General features: G+C 38.6%; 2 protein-coding genes across 4 annotated transcripts; one reads left to right on the top strand and one right to left on the bottom strand.

Annotated features, from left to right (window-relative positions):
- Positions 1-1,067: 1,067 nt before the first annotated feature.
- stx5a (syntaxin 5A) lies at positions 1,068-8,709 on the top strand. Of its 3 annotated transcripts, none has more exons than XM_053323924.1 (12): positions 1,068-1,165; positions 1,818-2,054; positions 2,860-2,930; positions 3,335-3,390; positions 3,510-3,580; positions 3,678-3,794; positions 4,576-4,632; positions 4,731-4,812; positions 6,020-6,106; positions 6,258-6,361; positions 6,615-6,736; positions 7,331-8,709. In XM_053323924.1, the coding sequence occupies exons 2-12, from the start codon at positions 1,992-1,994 to the stop codon at positions 7,488-7,490; spliced, it is 990 nt and encodes a 329-aa protein (XP_053179899.1). In that variant the 5' UTR covers positions 1,068-1,165; positions 1,818-1,991; the 3' UTR covers positions 7,491-8,709. The 3 variants fall into 3 exon arrangements, with proteins under 3 accessions (XP_053179899.1, XP_053179898.1, XP_053179900.1); XM_053323923.1 differs by having other exon boundaries at positions 1,085-1,165; positions 1,844-2,054; XM_053323925.1 differs by lacking the exon at positions 6,020-6,106 and having other exon boundaries at positions 1,085-1,165; positions 1,844-2,054.
- Positions 8,710-10,334: 1,625 nt separating this feature from the next.
- Positions 10,335-11,971, bottom strand: zgc:162144 (RD3 domain-containing protein). Its single transcript, XM_053323642.1, has 2 exons — positions 11,664-11,971; positions 10,335-10,707 (listed from the first exon to the last, which is right to left on the bottom strand). Exons 1-2 carry the CDS (start codon positions 11,969-11,971, stop codon positions 10,335-10,337), a joined length of 681 nt encoding a protein of 226 aa, XP_053179617.1.
- Positions 11,972-14,181: the final 2,210 nt, after the last annotated feature.

The raw sequence follows: 14,181 nt of genomic DNA, 5'->3' as shown, positions 1-14,181 counted from the left end.
GATCATGTGTTGTATATTCCTGAATGATGTGTTTAATCAAATTACAGCATGCAGATCTGAGCCCAGGTGGTAGTTGCATAGAGGACAGGAGGAACTGGAGGATTAATTGGGGTCCAGTCGTTACTCACACTTGCCCTCTTCGAATAATGCACCTTTGCATTTAAAAAACTGGCAACCACCACAACTTTAAAAAGGAGGCCAAATTGTCACTTAGGGGAAACTTCAAAATTGATTTTTGTCATTCAATTTATACCTCATGTTTAATCGTATCATGTATTTTTTGCTGTTTGACATAGAGTGATTTAATGATAATGATAATTTATGTATTTTTTGCATTGGTTTGGTAGTACTATGATGTCACCTATATAGCTGGGGATTCAATTTTACAGTTGACAACTAATCAATTAATCAGCTAATCACTGCGGTTCTAATCTTTACTCTCTTTGAAGACCAAAATGGAAAGATGTCTTAGATTTCATTGTGTAGTCCTTCAGATAATGTCAAATAAAAATAACATCAAGAAACTGAACTGTATTACTGTGGTTTCTGGTGCATTTCTATACATCGATCGATTGAATCCCATCCCCATAAATACACACACATAGTTTATTTACACTCAAATTTATATTTATGTGTTCATCTTTAGTGTTTATCTTTTTTGTTGCCATCTCGACCACACTGATTTCCTTATACTTGTAATTTGGTGAATAAATCTAATTCTGATTGTAGTATATACCTGTATATTAATTGTATAATTATAGCACATTGACGTCATTAACAGTGTATACTTAGTTGTATATTATAGTTAAGGTTATATCTGTGGTTTCCATTGTATTTTCCTATTTATTTTATATTTCTTATATTTGAATGAGTCTATCAATCTATCTATCTATCTATCTATCTACACGACAATAATGAAACTGACCATGATCACTGTGGCTGCACCACTATATGGCCCTCTCCTGTAAACACTGAGCAGTGACGCCGCGCTGTCCCCTGCTGGTGACGTAGTGACGCTGCAGGGATTCGAAACCTCTTTAAAGTAGACGTGGCAGTGACGTAAATGCCGGAAATGACCCGGATCGGAACTTTTAACTCCTGGCTTGATTAGTTTCTGCCAGAAACATCGAGGGTCTCCCCGAAAAATGGTGTAATATCGACTCAAGTAAGTTGGAACCGATCGCTTTTGTGTCATTTAAATACGACTGAACGTGAGAGGGTTAGCTTTTGTCGAATTTTAACGACGGTAAAACTGGAGAAACCGTATAGAAAGCCCGGTTAGCTGATGTTAGCCGGTGGCTAGCCGGTCAGGCCGTGATCAGCTGTGTCGTGACGGGCGGCCTTTACATAGACAGCCCGGTGAAGACGATAAATAAACGTAGTTACCCAATGAAGCTTATAATCAGCTCACCTGAAGCGTGTAAGGTCATGTGTGGTAGCTGTATAACTATTTATTACCGTGTTGTTGTGATGTTAACCGAGCTGTTAGCTAACTGTACCGCCTGACTGATCACTGCCAGCTGGACCAAACTGTGTTTTTAATCCTAATTTCAGGTTGTAATACTACTCATAAATAGAAAAAAATAATAATGATAATAATGAAAAACTTTTCAACCAGTTACAAAGTTCTTTACATGGTTAAGACATTAAAGTACTACAATAACAACAACAAAAACAGACCATTAAAATACAATCATTGTCATCAATATAAAAACAACACTAGTTATAACACAGATGAGACATGTTGGAAGTAAAACAGTATGGTATTAGTTAGTTAAATATAGGCCTTTCTTCATGTCTTCCTTCTGTCACTACAGACATGTATGTACATATGTCCATGAAGGATACACCACCTTGGATGTGAGTTTATCAGCACACCGAGGAGGTCCAACTGTTAATCCATCCACACAGACCCGCAGGAGGAGGAGGACCAGGCAGTCACAGGTGGTTTCTTGTCTCAGGCCGGCTGGTGAGCGTTAACCAGCAACAGGATGACGTGCCGAGACCGGACCCTAGAGTTCCAGTCAGCCTGCAAGTCTCTCCAGGGCAGACAGGTATGTTAGTACACCTCTACATGACATACCGACACATTAATAACGTTGTCCCTCCAGTTAAAATCATATTTCAAGTGTGTCTTTAAGCAACAGTCAGGTGTTCATATGAACACTGAAAGAAGTTTTCCTTGTTGTAACTCACCCCACCGTTTTCAAAAGACATTTTTGCACAGAAAGAGGCTTGTGGATTTTGGTCCCTAGCACTTACATTGTCAGTGGATTATGAAGGGATCTTCTAATGGTCAGTATGAACAGGAATAATGATTACAACAAGAAAAACCTGTATGAATGTTCATTTCAGTACCTGACTATTTTTTAAGACAGACTTGTGAGCCTGGCCTTTAGCCTACTTTCATTTTCACACTCTGGGTAAAAGTTAAAACATATATTAATTTCCTTCAGCTTTGTTCAGATTCCTCTTGAATTGTAAATCTATTGCAGAGATATGGCCCCATGTCACAAGTAGAACCGGTTAAAATGGTTTGGCCTTTATAGAGTATCATCTGGTATTTGTTAATCGCAAACTTTATCAGCACTGGTCTTATGTGTGTGTCAGCTAATGAGTGAGAGCACAGACATGCCAAGGATTGTAGAGGTGATTTAGAAACAGTATCTCCAGTGTTTGGCCACTCATAATAAATGTATGGGATCCAAGATTGAAGTCAATTGATAATCTATAACTTCACTAATTAATTCTGAATTAATGTTCAGGAGCACTGTTGTCATATCTTCAGTTCCCTCTCAGTGTTTCATTTTCAGATTCTTCTTCCTACTTTTATTCTTCACTTTCTTCCTTCCCTTTCAGAATGGAGTCCAGCCCAGTAAACCGACTCACAGCGCTCTCAGGCAGCGCAGTGACTTCACAGTTATGGCCAAGTAAGTTCCTTGTAGTCTGTTTTATATGTTTAAACAGCTCATAGGTATTTGCTGAATACACTTCTTCTTTTATGTGGCTATTGGGTGTTGCATTGTTTGTTTTCATTCATTACCATCTTCCTTGTCCTTATTGCATGTGAAATACAGCTTTATTGCAATAGGGCAGCGTAGTTGGAAATATTTAGATTGTTTCTCTGTAAGTTCAATGAGATGATTGACATTCATTTTTACATGAGAATTTAGTGTATGACTCAAGTACGTAAATAAATTTAACACAACTCTCCTTATATAACTCTCTATAATAGTAATATATATGCATATAAACCTATTTCCACAAAAATTGCTATACTCTTTTTATATGTGTAAGACAAAGAAATTTATATTTTTGTTTGTTTTTCTTGCAGGAGAATTGGGAAAGACTTGAGCAATACGTTTGCCAAATTGGAAAAGCTCACTATCTGTAAGTGTTCCTTAAATATGATTCTAGAGTATTTTGATCAGTTGTTAAGATCTGTGTGTGTTTGTTTCTGGTTTTTTGCCAATGTGCCGATTCAACATGCTGCTGTTTTGATGTTTCAGTGGCAAAAAGAAAATCTCTATTTGACGACAAGGCAGTGGAGATTGAGGAGCTAACGTACATCATCAAACAAGTGAGTTGAATTTTTAACATCCCATGCTATGTAGTTTTGAGGATGTATATGATTTATGAGTGAATGTTTTGTACCTCTCCTGTGTGTGGGTGTGTAGGACATCAACAGCCTAAACAAACAGATAGCACAGCTGCAAGACTTGGTGAGGTCCCGTGGAGCTCCGGGTGGCCGACATATTCAAACCCACTCTAACACTATAGTGGTGTCTTTACAGGTACAGTCTTATACACATTATACAGTATATATGTATATTATGCACTGTGTCTGAGTATATGGGGCCAGTTACATCCTGCTAAACTTTGGTTTTATGGACAGTGTTTTTTGTGATTTGAATTTATTAAAATGATGCCAAAAGAAACAACAGGACCGATTATGCTAATTTCCAGCTCTATATTTTTATTGTGCGGCTCCAGTTGGGTAGCTCTGCATCATTAACAATTATAAAACGTTATCTTATACTGGTTCTTTATCGTCAGAGAGATAGAAAAATGAAGCATACAAGTTTACCATGTTTTTTTCCCCAAATATTTTTATTGAAAAAGAACATACAATGCTTCTAGTCACAGAATTATAATTTACATTTTGTTTTTTTGTTCAATATATACATACATACATACATACATACATACATACATACATACAGTATACCTACATACAGTACAGTATATAAATAACAGTAAAACTATAATTGGTCCCCTGTTAACTAAGATGTTTTACAAGTCTTTATTTTCAGCATGTAATTATTTTTGACTTTCTTCCATTTATAAGAGGAAGAAATATAACAGTATTTCTTTTGAAACATGTCCAAGTTGTGATTCTGTGCAATGATCGTAATGTGGAAGAAATAATGTTGTTTTTATAACAAATGAAATTGTTTTACATGTCATATTTAGAAGTTATTGCATCAGGAAATGTTTGTAGAGTCGTGCCGTGGAGCGCACAGCTGGACTGAGCTGCACTTTGTTTACCTTCACTTTTCCTTTCTCTTTCCACAGTCTAAACTGGCTTCAATGTCCAATGACTTCAAATCAGTCCTTGAAGTCAGAACAGAGGTGAGACGTGTTTATAAATATGTAATCATTCAAAGGCAGAAAATAGAAAAATGCAGATTTCTTCAGTCATGTTTACCACCATCGTTTGCCTCATGCAGAACCTGAAGCAGCAGCGCAGTAGGAGAGAGCAATTCTCCCAGCCTCCCGTGTCCGCCTCTCCTCTGATGGCCAACAACTTCAGTAAGTCTATTACTATCTCAGCTGCAGGCTTGTACTTGTGCACCATTTCTCAGGATTATTACAAGGGTCTCACATTAGATATATGGCACTGACAGGTAATCGCAGCATGCTATTGAAGCTTCGTAAGGGCGTGTTCACTCTATGCTGATATTTTTTTTGTGGGAAAGTTTTGCCTCCACCACATTTTTTGCGTTTGACCTGTTGTCATTCTGGTTGTTTTAATTATTTTAACCTTGCGCGGTGAAAAATATCGAACCCTCACAAAAACAAGCCCTGATCATATGTGTTCCTCTAAAGATGGTATTGTTTCCCATTTCTGAAAATCAATCATTACCTAAAATATTTCCTGCTCTTCGTCTTACAGGAAAACTGTGCCAACACTTTGAGAAGTGTAATAGAGTGAACACGCCTTTATTAGTTCTTTGTTTTTGCTTTGAGGGGATATTCGACATGTGTGGCTCCTGCTCAGTTCACCATTTTGCTAAACGTATAGCTGAATGTTTTGCTAAAAAGGCTACTTACCAGAGACCCTCTAATGAGTACTGGAGGCTCAAACGCTTCCTGTGCAGACATTTACACTGTCAGTAAAATGTTTATGGACAGCTTCTATTTCAGCTCTATAGCTCAAAACTTAAACAGTGTGCTCACTTTAAATATCCAAAAATTAAATTATATATGTATCAAATTGAGATTAATAACAAGTGTTTCTATAATATTATTTTAAGCAAGCTCATTCATAAAAGTAGTTTGATTATGATCATTATAGCTAGGCTCTTGTTTTACAGATTGATTTTTATTGATAATTGATGCCAGAACTGCCTTGGCTTAATAATCTGTGTGGTGCATCTGCTTTTAATAATGTAATAATCATCTCATTATGGTCAGTGCGTCCCAGAAATTAGTTGTTGGAGAGAAAAGTTAAGATCTTAAGAACAAACATTTGTCAATTATCTGTTAATGACAAAGACAAACGAATGATTATAATTGTCATGTTTTGAAAGTTCTACGTTTTATATTTTCTAATTTTAGTGTATTAAAATGAGCACATTGCTTCAAGTTTAGCTACAAATGCTGCTGCATGCACAGAAACATTTGACTGCCAGTGTACGAAACCGTAGCTGTTGTAATAAGGAACTGCTCGAAAGCCATGTGAATGAATATTACTGTATTTGGTCCTCTGTAATGCAAAAATCAAAAAATATTTTAGGGAGCCGCAAAAAAGGGGCCCAGGAGCCGCATGCAGGTCGCGACCCGCGCAATGACTACCAGGGCTATACAACCTCAAATTTAAAAGGTATTTCCCTGGAACGTTTGACTCTCCCAGCGGGTATAACTAGCTACTGTAATGTGCCCGCTGTTCTTTCTGCTTTTGGCCTCTACCATTGAGGATTTCTACATGAGCTGGTTGAACATGGATACGTGTTTTGCTTGTTGTCTCCCTTCAGAGAGCTCGGTGTTGATGCAGGATGAGTCCAGGAGTTTGGGGGATGTGGCCATCGACATGGACTCTCAGAGCAATCCTCTGCAACTCCAACTTATTGACGAGCAGGTAGACTGTTGGTGTATTTCTGTTAAAGTCAGATAACGGAACACATTGTGTAATAATCTGTAATAGTTGATAAATAATGTAAATTGATTTTAAAGTCAATTTATGGGCAGTGTTTTTAAGCTTTACTAATATAAGACAGAAATGTATCTACCAGACTTAAATATTTGGAAAATTTGACCAAATATATAAACTGTGCATATTTTTCTGCTCTTAAATGCCCTTTTTTAAAATTTTCCTGCCTGTTTCATTACAGGATTCATACATCCAGAGCCGCGCAGACACCATGCAGAACATTGAGAGCACCATTGTTGAACTGGGCTCAATATTCCAGCAGCTGGCACACATGGTCAAGGAGCAGGAGGAGACCATCCAAAGGTAAGATATAGAAGATATAGATACAAAATATATATGGAGGATTTTGGAGAGAAAGGTCTTCCAGAAAGGAAATAGTGGAATGGAAATTAAAATGGGAAATGGTGCCACTAATATTTGATATAAGAGTATCTTACATGATTAGAATTTTAACATTTAATTATTTCTGCTCATTTCATGGAAACATTTAACCAGGATTGGGCAATATGGTTGAAATCATTATGATTTAGATAAGGAAAGTTTCAGATTTCAGTCACAATATGGGGAAAAGCAGACAAAATAACTCATAATCAAAGCAACGTTTGTTTAACTGCATATAACTTTTTATATTTGGGAAATAAAGCTTCAGTAGCCGCATTTATTAGCTTTTAAATACACATACCTCAGATATGAGGTATGTGAAATGTCAGGATATGATTATGCTGAGCCAATAATAATGAATAATTTGTTTACAAAATATATGCAAACAGATTTTAAATGTACTCATTTTGAACTTGACACACATGTCCTGAACTGACTGGTTTGAAAAACAGTTGAGTTTTAATGTAATAAGCATCTGTCTCAGTGATCGCTCAACCTGTCACGCTCCTCTCGCAGGATTGATGCAAACGTGGAAGACACACAGCTGAACGTGGAGGGAGCTCACACTGAGATCCTGAAATACTTCCAGTCAGTCTCCTCCAACCGTTGGCTGATGATCAAGATCTTTCTCGTCCTCATTGTTTTCTTCATCGTCTTCGTCGTCTTCTTTGCCTAAACAAAAGAGGAGCAACTGAAGAGGGGGGGCACATGGAGTGGAGGGTTGTAAAACTAAAGCTGGACTGAGACGACGCGGCGAGACATCGTTGTTGAAGGACAGACTTCTCTATCAGTGACGGTTTAATGGAGGCTTGAGATCCATTGGGAAAAATACAGACTGTCGGTTATTCTCAAGCCACAGACTCTCGATCTTAATTCAACAATATGCAGTGGAGAATGAAGATGTTGAACTTTGTCCAAATAAAAAGTATAAATGATCTAAAATCCCCTCTTTGTATAGAATGAGCAGAATACTGCTCTGTATTGTACTTTGACCAATTATACATAAACATTTAATCAAAATGGCTATAATTTAATGGTTTGATTCTGCAAACTGTCTTTTTAATTTTGATTTACGTTTTTGTTTACCCCCGTTCCAACATGTCAGTCATTGTTATTATTTCACAGCCAAACTACAAAACTGGAGATTATCCTCTGATTATTTTGCTTCTTAGTTTATCTTAACTTACTTTGTATTCAAGAGCATGACTGTGTAACTTGTTTATCAACCATTTTCACATCCCAACATTCAGTTATGATGTGAAATTTTTAGTTTTTGTTTTACTAGTTAGTTTCTCTTTTGCTTTCCAAGTTTATTTGCCAAATGGGTACTAAAGAACTGTGGCACAGTATGAAGACACTCTCCGAGGTGTAGAGTTTTGTGCCCTGAAGACATAAGATGATGGTGCAGCCGGCTGAATGGGATGTTGCTGGTATGATCCAGCAAGAGATGCACGAAATGTGAAGTTGTAACAACACTGTTATAAATGAAACTTTTTGGACTGTTTGGTTTCCAGCCAGGATTCAGGTTGGAAAAGTGTTAACCTGTAGAGAGACGATTCAAGCATCTGAAAAGGTTCAAGGATTGACATCAGTGCTTATGAAGGGGTTTACACTGGTTGTGAGGGCCCACTGATCATGTGACTTAAATCAGCCAGAATCCCTGGAAGTGTCTGGTTGGATGTCACTGTTGTAGTTGCTTCCCTCTTTATCTGATGTACAGGATGTTATTTAATGACCACAGCTTTTTGAGAAGAAAGAAAACATTCTTCCTATTTTTCCCCCTTGTCTATTTTTTTTTTTTTAGCCAAATGCCTTGACTTCAATGTAAAAAGTGCAAATAGTGATAATGATGTATTGATAAGAAAGTGCATATTAATAAAACAAAAATGGGGTGCTGGCTTTCGTGGCTGAGATTTCCTTAGGATAAGAGGATTAGTCGGCAGTGATATAATTAGCCATGCTGGGCTGTGAGGTTGGTTAATAGAGAGGTGTTAAGCAGGGCTGGTTAGTGCAATGTAGTCAGTATGTTTAAACTTTGTATTCCTTTTTTTCCCCCCTTGCATTCATCTTGGTTAAGGGCCCTGAAGGATTCATCTATAGGGCTAAATATAAAGTGCGGTTTTACCTGGCAGTCGTAATGAAGTCATAAATGAGACTTCAAACCTGTCACAAAGTTGAACACTCCATATAAAAGGACCAAAGCGCAACAATGCAGACAAATGTGGTTATATTTTTAAACAAATGGGATCACAAATATTTAGTGAAAAAAAGCTGTTTTATTCATACAGTAATGACGACAACATTGTTTTTCCCCCGCAAATCCATTTCATGCACAATAAAAAAAAACAACCTTTAAGACGTGATTCTAGTCGTCTCCTGCTTTGCTTGATGGAAACTATGAGAGCAACTGAGCTGGCGATCCAGAGCCAAACTGTGACTGCTGAATATACAGATGAGAGGCCTGAACTGACCCCAACATCTACGGAAGACAGCTTATCCTGTCTGTGGCATAACATATTTTTTAAAGGAACAGTTAAGGTTTAGTCTTTGTTTTTAAGGATACCTGAAGCATGTGAAGGTTAGCAATGCAAGAGATATTACTCAGAAAAATCCTGTGCAGCAGATTTTAGTTTTTAGAGTCTTTATTTTTACCCATCAGCAGTACCGATGTATATAGAGAACTGGATACAGAGTCGGAGGCGGAGGCATTCATACCTATGAAAGCTGCTCAGTGTCGCATGAAGCCAAAAAAGACACTACTTTAAATATACTGTGAATGCTCTAATGTGTCCTTGTTCACTAGAGGCTTCTGCTGGCTGAGACAGCTAACTTGAATGGATAAAATAATTTGTTCTGCTCTTCTAGACTTTAGAAATGTGTTCAGACTGAATGGATCAAATGTTGGTAGTGACACTAGTCATTTTGTAGAGGTTGTGATGCTCCAAAAAATGTAACTGCTGATTACAGACATCTTTTTCACAATGTGAGGCTATGTAAAAAAGTCTATTTGGGCATAATAGCATCACAAGATGCAATTACACAGTTAACAGTCAAATTGGCTTCCTTCTTGTGTACTCAATTCTCTTCAAACATCCATGTTCAGCACAAAAAAAATACTACAAGTTCTGATCCAGACATCTTAAAACCAAAACAATGCTGCTTCTGGGATGGACTAAAGACTTAAAGTTCATTAGCAATTTGACTGGTATTCTGTAAGTGAAAAAACATTTTTGAGCCCTTGCTGTCAGCTTTTCTCTTCCTTTTTAAAGAGGCCAAATGATCAGGAAACAGGAAAATCTATCCTGTTTTTCCTTGAATGCTATCTTCCCTCTTTCCTCAACATCAACCGTTTTGTGTCTCCTTCCCATATTTACAATATACTGCCCCTCTCTATTTTGTGACCCTCACCCTCCCCTATTCCTCATGCCCCCCACCAGACCTCCTCTACAGGAGCCCCCCTTCCCTCCCACCATCCAGTCTGCATCTTCTCTCCCCCCTCTCTCTCCTTTCCTCCCTCCTCTCACCGCTGGGAACTTTGCTCCATAGGGGAGATGTCTGGCATGCTCCTGCTCCTTCCCTTCCTCGCCCTGGCCTGAATTACTTCTTCCTCCCTTTCTCCGTCATCGCCCTCCTCGTCGGACCAATCCAGATTCTGCTGCAGGTTCCCTCTGGAGCCACTCAGGTTGCTGCCCTTGAATAACTGGCCTGAACGGAACTTGGAGCGGAAAGTAATGAAGGAGAGGCTCTTGCTCCGCTGCTGCTTTTCTACCACGTCGTCCGGCTGCATCTCATCATTTCCAGTAACCTCGTCCACACAGTCGTGCAGCACTGTGCGAAACACTCTGGGCACCTCATGAACCTCAGGCTCCATCTGTGATACCATGCGCCTAAACCTGCATTGGACGGAATAATTGTGATGATTAGGTACTGTGTGATCTGGAATATATATATAAGACAAAAAACAAACAAGGTCATCAGAGCAGAAAGGAATACAGAGACAGATGTAACCACAACAATAAATGTGCTATTGCATCTTGGGGTCTGTAATTCCTAGCTACGCCCCTGTTACAATACAAACAGTGATTATACCTAAGTATGCTGGACGGTGGATGAGGCAACATTAAATAATTGTAGACAGAGAAACATCTTTTTTTAAGCATGCCTGCAGAAGTTAGAGGTTGAACATTGCTGGTGCTGCTGAGGAACCACAGTCGTGACCTCTGACCTCTGTTATGCACATGTAGGTAAACACGTTCTGAGCAGAACTTAATAGGTCTATGATCATGGGTAATCATTGGCATCAACTTGACAAATAAGATGGTGGTCTCAAATCTTCATTCTTACTCTTACTAAATTCTCTTAAGAGGACACATTTATGATATCTCACAAATGACAGGGATTAGATTGAAATACTGAAATTGTATCTCAGTGGTTAAAGTAATCAGATCCTTTACTTGAGTAAAATGACCTATATCACAGTATAATAATTTCTTCATAAAGTAATACTTCCTACATTAAATAGTTTATTTGTACAATAGGATTATTAGCAATATGCACTTAAAGTACTAAACATAAAAGTATTCATCATGCAGGACATGCAGAATTTACTGGTATTTGTACAATATATTTTTTATATTACCATATATTTTAGTTTAGTAAGTACTTAACTCTGTGCTATTCTCCTAACTTTTTGTTCATTCTGTTTCTGCATGCTTTGTCTCTTTCTGTGAATCTTTGTCCATACATCTTACTGCATGTCTCTGCACCGGTATACTTCTTTCTTGCTACCACCTTGAATCTACATTCAGTCTCAGTCTTTCTTGCTGACTTTTTTTTCTCTCTCTCTCACCTGACGATCACAGGGCCGCACTGTGCAGGAGGGACCTTGGCACAGAGATCCTGCAGCTCCAGGAGGTCATTGGGGGTCAGCTGATAGGGCTGTGTGGTCGGTGCGTTGGCCAGCCAGCTGTAATCAGCCGCGGAGGATGAGCTGCGGCGGCGGCGGCGGCCCTCTGTCGCCCGCTCCAGACGGATGCGTTCGGTGCGCTTCACCATGGCCCCCAGCTCCAGCATCAGAGTATTGGTGACTAACTCCTCGGGGGTGCGGTGGCCAGGCACTTTGGGCTCAAGGGTGAACACGGCGGACCAAGGAAACATCTTTGGAAAGAAAGATTTAAAAAAGATTTCGAGTTACAGCATAATAGTTTAAACCATAAAGTGAAAACTAATATCCTAATTAAAGTTGTCCACAAGATGTGTAAAGACGTACTTTACCTAACTCTGAGCACACTAATATATTTATTTGTACTGGAATGTAAAAATAAAGCTTAAAATCATAGAAACATTTGGAAACTATGTAAAATAAAATCTCGTCAGGTGTTTGTAGTCGTAGGTAGTAGTAGGTTTTGGCATTTTAAAGGCATATAATATGTGAAGTGAAGCCTCCATATTTAGACTGAAACCAAACCAAACTGTGGCTCATAACAAATATACAAGTGCAAAATGGCAAAAGCTCTGATCAATACAAGCCATGCTTTCTAAGAAGCACATTTTCTTAGGAAAACATGGTTTATCACCTCCTTCTAACCAAAATTCAGCCATACAGAAGTTAAAATATAGTCTTACCTTCATGAAACTGGACTGACAAAGCTGTAATGTATTCTTCACACAAATCCTGTTGTCCCGTGTTAGCAGCCAGATGAACAGTAGGCCTCCATGGATTTATGACATTCAAAAAGGTGAAACTCCTCTGACTCCAGCTGGTGGCACACAGCTAGCTATCAGCCTGCCTTGCTACCTTTGACAGTGCCGACTGACAGAACCTGTAGTTTTGTGAGAAGAGCGTGCAGTGCGTGCCTATCAGGATAGAGAATAAATGTAATCCTCAATTAATAAGGGGTGATTGACGAGATGAGCTTACCACATGACACGAGCATCCACGAGGAGGGTGTGTTTGCGTGTGTGACTGACAGAATTCAGGCGAGGTATTTATATAATAGAATAAGAACCATATTGTTGACTGTACAAAACTATTTTCATTTTGTTTACACCATGTTTCTGTCATGTTTTCACAATTCTATCTTCTTTTTATTTGGCAGTTAAAGCTGCAAAGAGGATTTGATCTCATACATTCAAGCAGACTGGACAATGCCTTGTTCAAAGGTGCTTCAAACTTTTCCCACAGTGGTTGAAAGATTTTCCTGAAGAGTCTGAAGAAGATTTTAACCATGAGACTTTCTGGTTTCTTGAAAATAACACATTTCATGAGCGGCAATGCTCTCTCACTTCAAAGACAGCAATCCTTGAGGCACACACTAACACACACTGTTGTGGCTAACCATTGCAGTAACATTACATAACTACCCACTTTATATATCGTTTTCACACTTATAGACTGTCAGGTCTGGCACACTAGCTAGAATATGATATTGTATGGAAGATAACAGCAGGCTAGTTTCTGGGTTTCTGCACCACTCAGCACTGAGCCACCAAATCCCAGATTACATTGAAATCCAGAGCCTACCTGGAAGAATGAGTGGTTGTAATGACTATTATAATCTAATTATAATGGCCTACAGTGGATGCTTTGGTAATAGAGGGGAAAGGTTAGTTGCTACTGCTGGCCCACCAGCGAAAATGACATAAATTGGGAGAATAACGTTCATTTTGGAAGGTATAAGAAGGGTATAGTGAACTCTTTCACCATTGTAGAAACAAATGGCGCATAGATTTTGGCGCTAAAACCTTCTTCAGACCTCCTGACCAGCTTACAAACGAACATCTAATGCAGAGAATGTAATTAAATATTTTCTGAATCCTAATAATCCATTAGCACATATTCAATCACTTATGAAATAATCATAAACTTATAAAATTAGTTTTCTCCGATTGCCGCTGCTCTCTTTAACACAGGTCGACATCTCTTAAGGAAAAAGAGCAAGTATGTCTTATGGTCGTGGGGTCATAGTCATGCATTCATATTTGTCAGCGATTACTCCCCTTGAAAAGGTATTTTTGGTCTTTTTCACAGAGAATATTTTTATATGTCACAGTAGTAAAAGCACAGGTGTAAATAATGAAAACAACTATGGCTGAATTCTTTTTAGCTGCTTCACTTTCAGGTCCAGGTGTTGTGCTGGTACTATTGCTCACTGTTACACTGTCACACTGTCATGACTTACTGTGACAACTGAATACAACAGTGCCATTGTTAATGATATTAGTAACACCTGTGCTCTGCCTGCTATGACAAGTCCAAATCTCTGCTGCAAAGGTCTGTGTTGTTTGTGGCCCTCGCACCATGTGAAATATGTTGGGCCTCCATTTTTTGTGTGTGGCCAATCAAGACAAGCTTCGTATGTGCTTCT

The sequence above is a fragment of the Scomber japonicus genome, chromosome 8, assembly GCF_027409825.1.
Source record: "Scomber japonicus isolate fScoJap1 chromosome 8, fScoJap1.pri, whole genome shotgun sequence".
Taxonomy (NCBI): domain Eukaryota; kingdom Metazoa; phylum Chordata; class Actinopteri; order Scombriformes; family Scombridae; genus Scomber; species Scomber japonicus.
Note: the sequence above shows the minus strand (reverse complement) of the source record. Positions and strands in the feature narration are given on the sequence as shown.